Source organism: Lagenorhynchus albirostris, chromosome 16, assembly GCF_949774975.1.
Source record: "Lagenorhynchus albirostris chromosome 16, mLagAlb1.1, whole genome shotgun sequence".
In the NCBI taxonomy this organism is placed as follows: Eukaryota; Metazoa; Chordata; class Mammalia; order Artiodactyla; family Delphinidae; genus Lagenorhynchus; species Lagenorhynchus albirostris.
This window is the reverse complement of record NC_083110.1, coordinates 37,028,715-37,043,876: the sequence shown is the minus strand read 5'-3', so window position 1 is coordinate 37,043,876 and position 15,162 is coordinate 37,028,715. Positions and strand designations below refer to the sequence as shown.

Sequence of the window (15,162 nt, the reverse complement as noted above, 5' to 3'; positions counted from 1 at the left end):
GACATTTTACTACAGAATATATACAAATGGTCAATAAATATACAAACAGATGCTCAACACAATTAGTCATCAAGGAAGTCCCAATTAAAGTCACAATGAGAAGGTACTATATACCCATTATAATAGTCAAAATTTTAAAGTCTAACCATGCATACAAATTGTTGGCATTAATGTGGGGGAATTGAAAGTCTCATATGTTGCTGGTAGAAATTTCAAGTTTGGAAAACATTTAGATTGTTTCTTAAAATGTTAAACATGCATTCTTGTCCTAGTGAAAATAAAAACATACATCCACGCAGAAACTTATACGCAAATATTCACAGCAGCTGTATTTGTAATAGTTACACTCTGGAAGCAAACTGTAGTTCTATCAACATGTGAGTGGATAATAAATTGTGGTATATCTATACAATGGAATACTACTCAGCAATAAAATAAGTGACCCAATGGTACACTCAGCAGCATATCTGTTTGTCAGTGTTTGCCTGCAGATGGAGACGCAAGGGGATGGATAACAAAGGGGCATGAGGAAAATTTGAGGATGAGGGCAAGATACATTACCTTGCTGTGGTGATAGTTTCATGGGTGTATACACATGTCAAAACTCACCAAATTGTACATTTCAAAGATGGGCAGTTTATTGTATGTCAATCGTACATAAATAAAGTTGTAAAAATATAAAAAGAAAAAATAGACATTTATTATATAATTGTAAAGTTACTAAAAATATAACAAAAAATAAATAAACAAGTGTCCAACAATTTGATTCAGCAAGCCCAGGTTTGGAAATTTTTCTACAGAAGCAAGAAGTACTAGTCCTAAGAACATGTATTTGAGAACACTTATCACAGTATTGTTTATAGAAGCAAAAACAGAAACAACTTAAAATATCTTTTGCTAGGGAAACAGATCAGTAAATTGTCAAGGACAATTATGCAGCCATTAAAAGAACAAACTTTATGCTTCAACTTGGAAGGTTGTTTCTGCTGTATGCTTAAGTGAGTAAAACAAAATGCAAATTATCCTGTGTGCTATTATGAGGTGACACTAGATAGATGGACGGAGAGATGAGCATCATAGATGGGCAGATCCATGGATGGATGGACAGATAGATCTCCTACATATGTGCTTCCACATATGAACACAGAGAAAAGTGAAGTGAGGACAGCTACACATTAAACTGTTATTATTGGCTGGATGAGAAAGGCTTTGGGAGAAGATTGTTCATACGTTTATGAATTATTTAACTTGCAAATATGAGTATGTTTTCTTTTTATTTTTAGAAAAGTAAAAAGAAAAAGGATTAAAATAAAGTCAAGATTCAACTTGCTTTGAAATACATCCCCAAAATATGTTGGCTTGAGGGTTAGAGAGGGGACCAGAGAGACAGAGGTGAGAGAAAGGAAGGGTAATAAAATGTCAATGGTAGAATCGAGGTGAATAGGTCATGGATATTTGCTGTGCCACTTGAAAATGACCATAATGAACACTGAGGGGAAAACTAACATAAAACAATAGATAGGTAGGTATGTAGATAGATAGATAGGAAGATGAATGGATAAATAACCAGACAGACAAGGCCTCTGACCACTGCAAAAAGGGAATCCGTAATGTAGCAGGAGATTAGCTTTTTCTGGGATTGCCCAGGCTCCAGGTGTGCTCCATTTGACTCCCAGTAGCACACCATCTGTGCCACTGTCCCCCTTTTAATCTCCCTGGAGTGTGCTCTGGAGTGAACACTGTGTCAGGACCTTTCTCAGGTGTACAGACTCTCCAGATACACAGAAGCCCATGGAAGGTTTGGGTCTTCAGAAGCACTTGGTACCCCCAGGGTCCCTAAGACAACCCCTGCCTCTTGGGTTATCTCTCCCCAACCCCACCGGGGAGCTCTGATCACAGGCTGTCTGCCACTCGTCAGCTGCTACTGTGACCTCGGCTTCTTCATCATACCTACTGACACTGTCACAACAATACTGTGAGGCTCTTCTCCTTATCCTGCTTCCCTTTTGAGGAAGCCAAGGCACGGAGCACTCATGTCACTTAATCTGGGTCTGTACTTTAGAAAGCAGTAGGGTTTGGGGACGGCTCCTGAGCCCGTGCTCTTAACACCTCTGCCCACATGGCTGCTTGTACAAGTGAGGGGGAGGCAGGGGCTTTGACTGCATCCCAACTCCAAACTCAACCCCCAAGATCACAATGGGACTCTCTGTAGCCCCGGGCCGACAGCTGGCCAAGGCTGCGTGGAGGCTCCTCCTGGCTCCCGCAATGGGACTTGCCCAGAACGTGCTCACCTTAGACAGCTGCCACCTGCTTATGCCCCCCTCATCTGGGGGCCAGGACACCCCTTCCTCCTGGAGAGCTTGGGGAACTCTGGGGACAGAATCTCCTCCCACTGGCCTCAGGCCACACCCACAGGAGGACACATCATCTCCCCTTGCAGGCACTAACCTGGGCACCTCGGGGACTTGCAACAGACCCCAGGCCTGCTTCTACGTCCTCCCTGAGGCTCTGGGCCATCCACAGAAATCAAAGCCCCACACCAGCTCCAGGCATCGCATCCTGAGGCTGCATTTTAATGAGTCCAGGGGAAACACTTTCCCCAGAGAGATACTTATTCCTGCTCATCTTCATCTGCACCTTTCCTGGTCCAGAGGCTTTGCCTGGGCTCAAGCGATGATGGAAAAGTGCCCTCAGAGGATGAGACTGGCATGTCCCGAGTTGTGATTCCCCGAGCGGCGGTGGAGCAGAGGGCTCAGCCTTCCCAGTGGGGACTAAGGAGGCCTTATTATTATAATAAATCAGTCTCACTTGATTGGCTGCAAACGGTGGAGTGATGTGACCATATGTCACTTGGGCATTAAACAAATCCTAATGAGCTAAGAATATGTTTGTTTTAGCTAATTGACCTCTTTGGCCTTCATCAACCACTTGGTAAACATCCTCAGATAATGATTTCCAGAGAGCGGATTGTGGCTGTCTAGCGTGCTGAGAAGGTCCCCCGGCCCCAAGACCACCTCCTCCGGCTGCCGGCTGAGGCACACGTGCGCGCCTGCCTGTGGCCACCCGGTCCCAGGAGCATGCACTGGCGGTAACGGGGCGAAGGGAAAAGAGTGCAGCCAGGCGGCTCTCCCAGCGCTCGTCCCTGGCTATGTGACCACACTCTGAGTCATAGCTGTCTCATCTGTTAAGTGAGGGCAATGCCCACTCCCAGAGGGATGGGGAGACAAAGCAGGGGTTCTAGGGTCTAGGCTCCGTGGTAGGTATTCTTGGAAATCTGTGCCAAATCGGTCACCAGCTGGACCCACGTCACTTCTATGTGAAGGAGCAGGCGTCCAGCAGTTCTCTGGGGACTGGTGATCTGGAAACCTGTGGGGTCTGGACCACAGACACCTAAGTCCTCCAACTCAGTTCTCCTTGCAAGCAGTGGGCCAGGGGCCGAGCCCTCAACCAGCGAGGGTCTTCTTTAGCCAGGATAATGGATGCTTGTTAGATCTCAGCGCTAACTTCATCTGCCCTGGAATCACCAATCCCGTTAATCATGCCCCACAATGCAGTTCAGACATTTCTCTCCTATCATCTGAAAGCTGTCGGGGGGAACCACTTCGGTTCCCTGGATGCATTAGCAAGACAGGGGAATAAACTTCAAGCCGTGAAGTAGATGGAGCCTCAGACTCAACCTCGGCGCCGTCTAAGTGACGGTGACCCCACAGGCTTCTTCTGGCTGCCCTCACATCCCCCCACCTAGGATGGTGGGCTTCCGTTAGCTACTGAACTCTGTTTCTTCAGCTACAAAACAGAGCAACTATCTGACACGGAGAACTTATCAGTAATTGAGTGCTTCCTTCTTCCCTGATGCTGTCAATGCCTTGTCCATATTTTGTCACTTAATCTACGCAATAAGTAAGACACTTCCCTAAGGCCACAGAGTAAAGTGTGGCAACACCAGGCCCCCAAGTTCTCCCTAATTCCAGAGGGGTGTGTCGCCCAGTGCAGTGGGGAAATGCTATTTACTTGCAGGTTAATAACTCTGCTTTGCAAGGTGGAGACTGTCAGCCTGTAAAGCATGGAACACAGTGCGTGGCACGTGGCAGGAACTCAAACGGTTAGTCTACCAGAGGTGGCGCAGCAAGATGAGACCCCACATACCTTCTGAGTCAAACCACTTCCGCCGCTTCGCCCCAGTCCCCAGGGCTGATGCGCTTGAATTAGACAGGATTAAAGGCTTACCGGAGCTGGAAGCTGCACCCCAACTCCCGTGTTTAGCCCCAGACCTTCTGTCCGCTGGCTGAGAAGGACGCGGGAGAAAGGCAGCCACGCAGGGCAGTGCTGTTGCCTGGCGCACGGTGTCGAGAGAGCTTTTGTGCAGGAGCCAGCCCTCCCTCTGGATCCCCATGTCAAGAAAATGGGCCCTGCTCCTGCCCATGCTGCTCTGCAGCCTGGCTGGCCCTACACACCTATTCCAGCCGAGCCTGGTGCTGGACATGGCCAAGGTCCTCCTGGATAACTACTGCTTCCCAGAGAACCTGATGGGGATGCAGGAAGCCATCGAGCAGGCCATCAAGAGTCGTGAGATCCTGGCCATCTCAGACCCTCAGACGCTGGCCCACGTGCTGACAGCTGGCGTGCAGAGCTCCCTGAACGACCCTCGCCTGGTCATCTCCTATGAGCCCAGCACCCTCGAGGCTCCCCGGCAAGCCCCAGCACGCATGAACCTCACGCTAGAGGAACTCATTGCGGGGCTGCAGAATGGCTTCCGCCATGAGGTTCTGGAAGGCAATGTGGGCTACCTGCGGGTGGACGACATCCCGGGCCAGGAGGTGATGAGCAAGCTGAGGAGCTTCCTGGCGGCCAACGTCTGGAGGAAGCTCATGGGCACCTCTGCCTTGGTGCTGGACCTCCGCCACTGCACTGGGGGCCACATTTCCGGCATCCCCTATGTCATCTCCTACCTGCACCCGGGGAACACAGTCCTGCATGTGGATACCATCTACGATCGCCCCTCTAATACGACCACTGAGATCTGGACCCTCCCCGAAGTCCTAGGAGACAACTACGGTGCCGATAAGGATGTGGTGGTCCTCACCAGTGGTCGCACGGGGGGTGTGGCTGAGGACATCGCTTATATCCTCAAACAAATGCGCAGGGCCATCGTGGTGGGCGAGCGGACTGTGGGGGGGGCCTTGGACCTCCAGAAGCTGAGGATAGGCCAGTCTGACTTCTTTCTCACAGTGCCCGTGTCCAGGTCCCTGGGGCCCCTGGGCAAGGGCAGCCAGACTTGGGAGGGCAGCGGGGTGCTGCCTTGTGTGGGGACACCGGCCGAGCAGGCCCTGGAGAAGGCCCTGGCCATCCTCACGCTGCGCCGCGCCCTGCCGGGGGTCATCCAGCGCCTGCAGGAGGCCCTGCGGGAGTACTACACGCTGGTGGACCGCGTGCCCGCCCTGCTGCACCACCTGGCCAACATGGACCTGTCCTCGGTGGTCTCCGAGGAGGATCTGGTCACTAAGCTCAACACCGGCCTGCAGGCCGTGTCCGAGGACCCCAGGCTCCTGGTGCAGGTGGTCAGGTCCAAAGAAACCTCTTCTGGGCCCGAGGACGAAGCTGAAGACCCCCCGGAGATGGTCTCCGAAGTGCCCGAGGACGAGGCTGCCCGGCGGGCCCTGGTGGACTCCGTGTTCCAGGTGTCCGTGCTGCCGGGCAACGTGGGCTACCTGCGCTTTGACAGGTTTGCTGACGCCTCAGTGCTGGGAGTGCTGGCCCCGTACATCTTGCGCCAGGTGTGGGAGCCCCTGCAGGACACGGAGCACCTCATCATGGACCTGCGGCAGAACCCTGGGGGGCCGTCCTCCGCCGTGCCCCTGCTGCTCTCCTATTTCCAGGGACCCGACGCCGGCCCCGTGCGTCTCTTCACCACCTACGACCGGCGCACCAATGTCACGCAGGAGCACTTCAGCCAGACCAAGCTGCTGGGCCAGCCATACGGCACCCAGCGCGGGGTGTACCTGCTCACCAGCCACCGTACCGCCACCGCAGCCGAGGAGCTGGCCTTCTTCATGCAGTCGCTCGGCTGGGCCACGCTGGTGGGCGAGATCACGGCGGGCAGCCTGCTGCACACGCACACGGTGCCCCTGCTGGAGACGCCCGAGGGCGGCCTGGCGCTCACAGTGCCCGTGCTCACCTTCATCGACAACCATGGCGAGTGCTGGCTGGGGGGCGGCGTGGTCCCCGATGCCATCGTACTGGCTGAGGAAGCCCTGGACAGAGCCCAGGAGGTGCTGGAGTTCCACCGAAGCCTGGGGGAGCTGGTGGAGGGCACGGGGCACCTGCTAGAGGCCCACTATGCTCGGCCAGAGGTCGTGGGGCAGACAGGCGCCGTGTTGCAAGCCAAGCTGGCCCAGGGGGCCTACCGCACAGCAGTGGACCTGGAGTCGCTGGCCTCCCAGCTCACGGCAGACCTTCAGGAGATGTCTGGAGACCACCGTCTGCTGGTGTTCCACAGCCCTGGCGAGATGGTGGCTGAGGAAGTGCCCCTACCACCTCCCATCGTCCCCTCCCCAGAGGAGCTCTCCTACCTCATCGAGGCCCTGTTCAAGACAGAGGTGCTGCCGGGCCGGCTGGGCTACCTGCGTTTCGACGCCATGGCTGAGCTGGAGACGGTGAAAGCCATCGGGCCGCAGCTGGTACAGCTGGTGTGGCAGAAGCTGGTAGACACGCCCGCGCTGGTGGTCGACCTGCGCTACAACCCTGGCAGCTACTCCACGGCCGTGCCGCTGCTCTGCTCCTACTTCTTCGAGGCAGAGCCCCGCCAGCACCTCTACTCCGTCTTTGACAGGGCCACGTCGAGGGTCACAGAGGTGTGGACCCTGCCCCAGGTGGCAGGCCAGCGCTACGGCTCCCACAAGGACCTCTACATCCTGGTGAGCCACACCAGCGGGTCGGCGGCTGAGGCTTTCGCCCACACCATGCAGGACCTGCAGCGCGCCACCATCATCGGGGAGCCCACGGCTGGAGGGGCGCTCTCCGTGGGCATCTACCAGGTGGGCAGCAGCCCCTTATATGCCTCCATGCCCACGCAGATGGCCCTGAGCGCCAGCACCGGTGAGGCCTGGGACCTGGCTGGGGTGGAGCCAGACATCACCGTGCCCATGAGCGTGGCCCTCTCCACAGCCCAGGACATAGTGGCCCTGCGTGCCAAGGTGCCCACTGTGCTGCAGACAGCTGGGAAGCTCGTGGCAGATAACTACGCCTCCCCCGAGCTGGGAGCCAAGATGGCATCCAAACTGAGCCGTCTGCAGAACCGCTATGCCAGGGTGACCTCAGAAGCTGCCCTGGCCGAGATGCTGGAGGCTGACCTGCAGGTGCTGTCCGGGGACCCACACCTGAAGACAGCCCATATCCCTGAGGATGCCAAGGACCGCATTCCTGGGATTGTACCCATGCAGGTGAGTTACAAGGGAGACTTGGTCCAGCACAGTCCCAGGAGAGAGTCAACCAACTGTCCGCACATCCAGGGCTCTGTGCAGGGTGCAAAGCAATGGCTTCCAGACGTGTTTTCATGTTAAATTTTTCACCAGTCACATCTTTTCCTCTCTCTCACCCTGTCCTCCAGTCCCTCATATGCCCACGAGGTCCCTAAGTACCTCAGCAGAACATCGGTACCCACAGGAGCTCAGTTTGAAAAGTGCTAGTATAGCAGGAGCTTCACTCTTGGTTGGGTCGAATGCAAGGGTTTGTAGGGCTTCTCATTGTCGGTGTTGGAGAAAGAGGTTGACAAGTCACATGGGTCCCCGTGATTTCCTGTTCTGGAAATGTGGGGTGTGTGTACCCACATCACCTGCCTGCCTCAGGGGTTTGCAGTTTGTGTGAATGAGTCAGGGGGATGGAGACAGGGAACCAGCACAGGTCCTGGCATCACAGTTGCCTTGGATCTAGAGCATGGAGCCTGGGGACAGGTCCAGGAGCGTCCACACACAGCCTGAACAACCCCTGCAGTGAGGCTGCCTTGGTTAGGCACCGACTGCCTTCTCCTCCCCTCCCGCAATGCCAAGTACTGTCTCCCAAAGGAGTTGCACCGGGTGGGCGTGCACCATGATACAAGGGCCAACTGAATGGGAAATTCTGGGACAGGCTGTGTGGTCAAGATATTTGAAGCCAGCACTGCAGGTCTGGGGAACACTGAAAAGGTAAATCAAGGCTGAGGAGTTTTGCTGCAGGGTAGATGAGGGAAAAGTTCTCCCGATCAAGGGCCAAAGCACGCCGCAGGACTCACCAAGCACTCCCATCAGCAAAGAGCTGGATCTAAAGCACCTTTCCAACACCTCTCCATGGCGTTTATCGTCTATGATATAACTGCATAGTCACAACAAGTAGGCAGGGAAGCATTTGTCCTGGTTCCCTCGAAGCCAGGACCTGAGACAGGGGCTTAGGTGCGGTCCGTTGATGTGGGAGGTGGTCACTGAAGCGGCAGTGAGGGAGCGGGGAAAGTGGGACAGGAAGTGTGGGCGCATCATGGAGCCTGTTGCCTCTGAAGACTGCAACAGCACCCTGACAAGTGCGAGGAATGCCTCTGCAGACGTGACCCCGCGGCTCCCGCTCTCTGTTAGCTGAAGGTCCCCCTGGGGACATGAACGCTCTCAGATTCTGGGGCAGCTTGGAGAAGGTCCTGAAGTAGAGAGTAAAAAACAAGGGTATGCTAGAGGCAGAGCCCTGTCAGCCTGGGTCAAGCTGTGGCTGAAATCAGAGGAGGGCTGAGGGCACCAAAAGCATCTACTGCCAAACTGTTATCCCATTTTACAAAAAGAGGAACTGAGGCCCGGAGGGGTACAGAGGAGAGCGGCCCATGGCCAAAGGGCTTGTGACTGAGGTCAGCACAAGGCCTGGAGGCCGGGTGTCCTAGTCAGCAGGGGTGTTCCTGGTTTGCAGTCACCTGGTGTGGATTCATATTCTGGCTCTTCCACTTACTGGCTGTGTGCCCTTGGGCAAGTTACTTAATCACTCTGTGCTTCAATTTTTTTCAGTAAAAAGATGGGGATAATAATGTCTTCTCTACAGTAACTGCTACAACATGCTCAGCACAGGGCCAGATCCCTGGTAAAGACTCAAGGGCCCAGTAGTTCATGTCTTCAGATGATGATGTCTTTAGACGATGAACTCAGAGACAAAAAGTGTCTGGGGAGCTCAGGGGAGCTCAGGGGAGACCATGCCTGGGCCTTTCAGCTCTGATGCCAGGGTGAGAGGTTGGCACCCATGAGCATTCCCTGTAAGGAGGCTGCTGACCACTCATTGGGGTTCATATCCCACTACCCATGTAACCTCCTGGATACCATTAGGAAAGGCCCTGGCACCTACAACCTCCTTAGGAAATGTTAGCTCCCTTCCCGTGGGCTCAATATATCTCATGATATAAAGGACCTCCGTGACACCCACTTTCAAATCTGACCTTTCACTGTATCTGGCAGAAGTGACAGTGGGTGGATGCTGGGCACGGTTTGGCAAAAGAACAGGGAAACATGGCTATGGGAGAGTTTGACCAGGACTTTCTTCTTTAGCGGAGCTAACTGTCCATTTAAGTACTATGGTCAATAATGAAATAAAGATACTCAGAACCTTAAAAAAAAAAAAATTGAGCTTTCAAATCTCTCCTCTCCTGACACGGAGCCAACCTCCCACTCTTTCAGATCCCTTCCCCTGAAGTCTTTGAAGACCTGATCAAGTTTTCCTTCCACACTAATGTGCTTGAGGGCAACATTGGCTACTTGAGGTTTGATATGTTTGGGGACTGTGAGCTGCTCACCCAGGTCTCCGAGCTGCTGGTGGAGCATGTCTGGAAGAAGATTGTACACACGGACGCCCTGATTGTCGACATGAGGTCAGTGGGCGGGGCTCAGCAGTTCCCAGCGAAGCTGGGGCAGCTGCTGGAAGACAGTCAAAGCCATGAGTCTAGTAGGGATGAAAGGACCTGGGGACGCCGGGAAGAACCCAAGTGGAATAGCCCGCCTGGCTCTCAGGGCTCTGGCCAGCTATTCTGGGGTTCTGGTTTAATTAGCCAGGTGGGGCCCCACCACTGTTGGGTTTTTTAAGCTCAGGTGACCAAGGCTGAGAACCACTGAGCTAATCCAGTGGTCCCCAAACTTACCTAGTCACAGGATTCAGTGAGGAGAGAGGGGAAGGGTGACCTTGAACACACTGATTCCAGGACCCCTCCCTGCTGAATCCAGAGCCCCAGGAGTGAGGTCCAGTGATCTGTATATTTAACATCCAGGTGACTCTGATGATCAGCCGTGTTTGCCACAGCTAGGCTTCCACCTGTGCTTGTGTCTCACATCTCACGAAATCAGCCCAGGACAACCCTGGTCATGAGAATCATAAAGCCAGTGGCCCAGAGAGAATTTGCGATTTAGCCACTATTGTTGCAAAAAGAACTCTTTACACTACAAAATGATTGTTGGGGGGATGCTTTCAGCTAGACCTCTCATCTGCTTCTGTGAAGGTATGCCTCATACAGGTTGAGTTTCCTTCCGAGAGCTGGGGAAGGGGACTTGGGAGGGTAATGGGTAGAAGAATGTCCTTCAGTAACCAGACCTCTTGTCACTCCCGGGGCCATCAGCAGACGTGCCCTGGGCACCTTCCATGGGCACTGGGAAGGGGGGAGCCAGCTCCCCTGGGAATTGGACACTTTCCCCCCCGCCCCGCCCCCCCCGCCCCCCATCCCCAGCTGCTGGATTGACTGAGAGGGAGCTCTGGCTTCTGGCTTGCAAAACTCTTGTGATTCTTAGTCGTCACTAGGTGGCACCGGATCCCAGAGGCAGACTCTCCTCCCTGGAAGATGAACCATCTCCCAGGGCTTGGCTTTGGGTATACACAGAACTTGAGCTTGGGGACTCCTGTGGCACCTCTGATGACTTTATTCTTCAAACGCTCTATTGACCATCCAAATGGCCCTCATGCTAAGTCCCTTTCTGCTTAACTGTGTCATCCACATTTTTCTAAAGAGGAGACCCAGCCCATAGGGGTGCTTTGCTTAAAGATCCTTCCAAGCCAAGGTTTGGAGGTTCAGATGCCGAAGTCATGGGCCCTGAACCCATCCTAGACCATCAACTGGAACAGACTCCTAATACATTGCCAGCCCAGGATTCCTCGTTTCACAAATAAGGAGACAGGGGCCCAGCGAGGTCACACAGCAGGACAAATCCAAATAGCCTGGAATGATCACAGGATCCCTCACCCCCAATGCAGTTCCACAACTCTGAACACTCCACCACAGTAAGAGCCATGTTAGGACACCTCAACTAAGATACCTAGTGGGTTTTGTGAAATTATCAAGCATGAAACTAGGGAAGACAGTGCTCTCAAAATGTGCAGGCAGCATGGGTGCATGGGAACAGTCCACGGTCAGTAAGCTGGGGAAATTTATCAACAAGTTCCAGACTGCAGGACTTAGGGCCTTTAATATAACATATACAATATGTACCACATAATGTATTAATGTGTGAACAGTAGGGGTGGGTAAGTTATGCAGTATTTTCTAAATGAATTTGACCACAAAGTCTCTGGTTCTCAAGAATCTTGTACTCTGGGAAATGCCAACCAAAGAATTCTGTAGGAGGAAGAAAGGACACCAGATTGAGGCTGCCTGGAATTAGAACCCTCCACAGGGCAAGGATTAGGGCACCCAGAGGGGCACCGAGGGCTTCCCTGTGGGCTCCGCCCCTCAGTGTGCAACATTTCCCTTCCCTCAGGTTCAACATCGGTGGTCCCACCTCCTCCATCTCCGCCATATGCTCCTACTTTTTCGACGAAGGCCCACCTATTCTGCTGGACAAAATCTACAACCGGCCCAATGACTCTGTCAGCGAGCTCTGGACCCACGCACAGCTCGAAGGTGGGTACAGAAGCCTTTCCTTCCTTTATCATTCTAGAAGCTTCTGGGAAATCAAGGAAAGACAGTTTGGGTTCGGGTAAAAGTAACTGTAGCTAGAATATAAAGCCCCCGTCCTATGCCATGTACTCTGTACATAAGACCTTTAATCCCTGCAAAACATGTACCATTATACCTATTTTCTAGATGAGAAAAATGAGTCCCAACTAGGTCAAATAGCTTGTCTAAGGTCACTCAGCTAATAAGTGATAGCTCCCAAACTCAAACACTGGTTTGTCTAAAACCAAAATGCCTGCCATTCCTGCCACAGCAACCATCAGCCTGCAAGACAAATGTAAAGCTAGAAGGGTCCTCGGGCCATCGCCAAATCCCACAGCGTTTCCAGTGGTTTTCCATCTCGCCTGAACTCTCAGCAGTTTCCCAGCACACCTACCTAAAGGAAGTTCATAACTCTGATGGGGCTTCTGTTAACTGCCCTGGGCCCAGAGCGGTGGGAGAGGAAGCAGTACAGGCCCCGCGCTTTACAGAGCCACGGCTCTCCAGCCACATCCCAGGTGGATAGCCTTGCTCCATCTCCCTTGCCTAGCTTGCAAAACCAAGGAACCTGCATATCCATCTGAAAAGAGGAGGCTGGGAAACCAATGGGGGGTGTGCCTCCTCCGATCAGAAAAGCACCCTGCAATTTTCATTTGCATACTTCCTTATCACACAAGCATTTGGAGGGAATCTTCCAAGATATACATTCAATAATATTGCAAAATGTAAATAAAACAGGACCAGATGAATTCTCAATTCAAATAGACATTCAAGACCAGTCGTTAAAAACAGATCTGCAGATCATGGGGTCTTGGAATTGCGATGTCCAGTATGGAAGCCACATGCCGCACATGGATTGAGAGGCATAAAGTGTTCAGTGCCCACCAGATTTTGAAGACTTTTTATGAAAAAAAAGGATGTAAAATATCTCAATAATTTTATTGATGACATTTTGAGAGGAACAAATTTTGGATTTATTGAGTTAGATAAAACAGTATTAAAATTCATTTTATCAATTTTGTTTAACTTGTTTAATGTGGCTTCTAGAAAACTTGAAATGACGTATGTGGCTTGCATTCGGGCTCATGTTGCTTTTCTATTGGACATCACTGTCCTAGAGGGCTGTCGTCATTAAGTCACAAGCTTGGCTCTTCTGAGGGTCCAAAGTGAAGAGAGTCCGGTCAGGTTAGCCCTTTTCTCGGGTAAGTCAGTCCAGCCTCTTCCCATCACTGGTGATAAAATCTCTCAAGCACTGGCATGCTCGGGATACAGCACACATCCTTATCCCCATTTTGCAGATGCAGAAACTGGGGCTCAGAAAGGTGGGGTGACTTGCCTGTGGACACAAGGACACAGAACTAAATCCCTGGCCCTCCTCTCTGGAGTCTAAGCAGTATGGAGAAGGCAGGTGCCCAGGGTGGGGACTTGACTCCCTATTTTGAAGGGCCTTGTATCCTGCAGGTGAACGCTACGGCTCCAGGAAGAGTATGGTCATTCTGACCAGCAGTTTGACAGCTGGCGCCGCAGAGGAATTTACCTACATCTTGAAGAGGCTGGGCCGGGCACTGGTCATCGGGGAAGTGACCAGTGGGGGCTGCCAGCTGCCGCAAACCTACCACGTGGATGACACCGACCTGTACATCACCATCCCCACTGCCCGCTCGGTGGGGGCTGCAGACGGCAGCTCCTGGGAAGGGGTGGGCGTGGTGCCTGACGTGGCTGTCCCTGCAGAGGCAGCCCTCGCCAGAGCCAAGGAGATGCTCCAGCACACTCTGCTAAGGGCGAGGCGGAGCCCACGCCTGCAGGGCCGCCGCAAGGGCCACCGTAGCCAGAGCCAGAAAAGGCCGGGACCTCCGGGACACGTCCAAGGGGCACCCAGGCATGAGGTCCTGACTGAGGCCCCCAAAGGGCAGCAAAGGGGCCTGCTGCCCTCTGGTTAGGCTTGAGAATCAGAGGTACCCTTGGAGCTCATATACCTGGTCTCTTCCCAATGGCCAATATCCTCTCTGTTGGAACACCTCAGGACAGGAAGCTCACCCCCTTCAAAGTCAACCCCCTCCTGGGAAGTGAAGTCCATATCTATCTCCACCGACGCTTCTTAATCACCAACCCCTGGTCCTCATGCTGTCAACTAGAGCGTCTCTGTCCAATAACGTCATAACGTGAGCCACGGAGGCCAGGCACATGCGTCACTTTACATTTTTAAGGAAAGTATAGAGAAGCAGGTGAAGTTAATTTTATAGTATACTTCATTTAACCCACTATATTCACAGTAGTATCATTTCAGTGCATATTCAATATAAAAATTGTTATGAATGAGTTGCTTTTGCACCAAGTCTTTGAGATCCGGTGTGTGTCCCGCGCTTACAGTACATCTCCATTGGCACATGTCACGTGTCTAGCACACAGCAACCACGCTGCAGCTGGTGGCTCCCATGTGGGACAGTGCAGGCCCAGAGGTCAGGAGCCCTACTCCCCCGCTACACTGTCCCCATTCTGTCCTCCCTGCACCTGCACCTTCCCCAGTAGTGTACCTCTCCCACTCTGCCCCGGGATCATTTCTGTCCCCGCCATGCTGTGTAGTCCTCAGGGGTGGAAACCGTCCTACGCATCCTCGTCTCCTACTGCCCAGCACTTGACATGGCACCTGACACAGGCAGTGGATACACAGTAAACACACATGCTTATGAAGCTGCAAAACTATGTTTTCCTCCAGTGGCAGCCCTCAGACACATGGAGACAAGTTCAGTTTCACTTAGATCCCTCTCCTCCCTGCCCTAAACCCTCCAATCCAATTCTACACAGCAAGTCTATCTTTCCTTCACGTTCCTTCCATGACCTTGTTCTCCTGCTTCTGCCAGGGACCCAAAAGTGAGCTCTGGTGTCACGCAGAATCCCGCCATGCAGCGTTGCTACCAGAGGGGAGAGTGGCCCTGCGTGGTGGCCTGGGGGCCTGCCCTGCTCATCCCAGTGCAGCCTGTCACTGCGCCAGCTCTGGCGACCAAGCTGGCTCCTAACAGGGTGAGCAGTTTGAGACAGGCAGAGCCCAAGACCTCCCCCAGAGTTGGGCCAGCCCTGGGAGGAGACCTGGAGCCCAGGGGTAACCTGGGGGAATGAGAGGCCCCCGGTTTGTGCCCTGGGCCCATGAAACTCTGCTCTGCTAGAGTCACAGGGACCCAAAAATGAGAGACCTCTGAGTCTCTGCCCAAAGTCATGGTGGGGCGAGGCCAGGAGGGCAGGGAGATCCCAGT

At 53.1% G+C, this 15,162-nt stretch overlaps 1 protein-coding gene across 1 annotated transcript; it reads left to right on the top strand.

Moving 5' to 3' along the window:
• The first annotated feature begins 4,391 nt into the window (after window positions 1–4,391).
• Window positions 4,392–13,851, top strand: RBP3 (retinol binding protein 3). Its single transcript, XM_060126763.1, has 4 exons — window positions 4,392–7,439; window positions 9,675–9,865; window positions 11,736–11,878; window positions 13,373–13,851. The coding sequence occupies exons 1-4, from the start codon at window positions 4,392–4,394 to the stop codon at window positions 13,849–13,851; spliced, it is 3,861 nt and encodes a 1,286-aa protein (XP_059982746.1).
• Window positions 13,852–15,162: the final 1,311 nt, after the last annotated feature.

Coding starts and splice junctions, on each gene's coding strand:
- RBP3 (XM_060126763.1), top strand. CDS start 4,392: ATGTCAAGAAAATGGGCCCTGCTCCTGCCCATGCTGCTCTGCAGCCTG. Junction 9,866..11,735: donor GCCCTGATTGTCGACATGAG/GTCAGTGGGCGG, acceptor CCCTTCCCTCAG/GTTCAACATCGGTGGTCCCA. Junction 11,879..13,372: donor GACCCACGCACAGCTCGAAG/GTGGGTACAGAA, acceptor TGTATCCTGCAG/GTGAACGCTACGGCTCCAGG.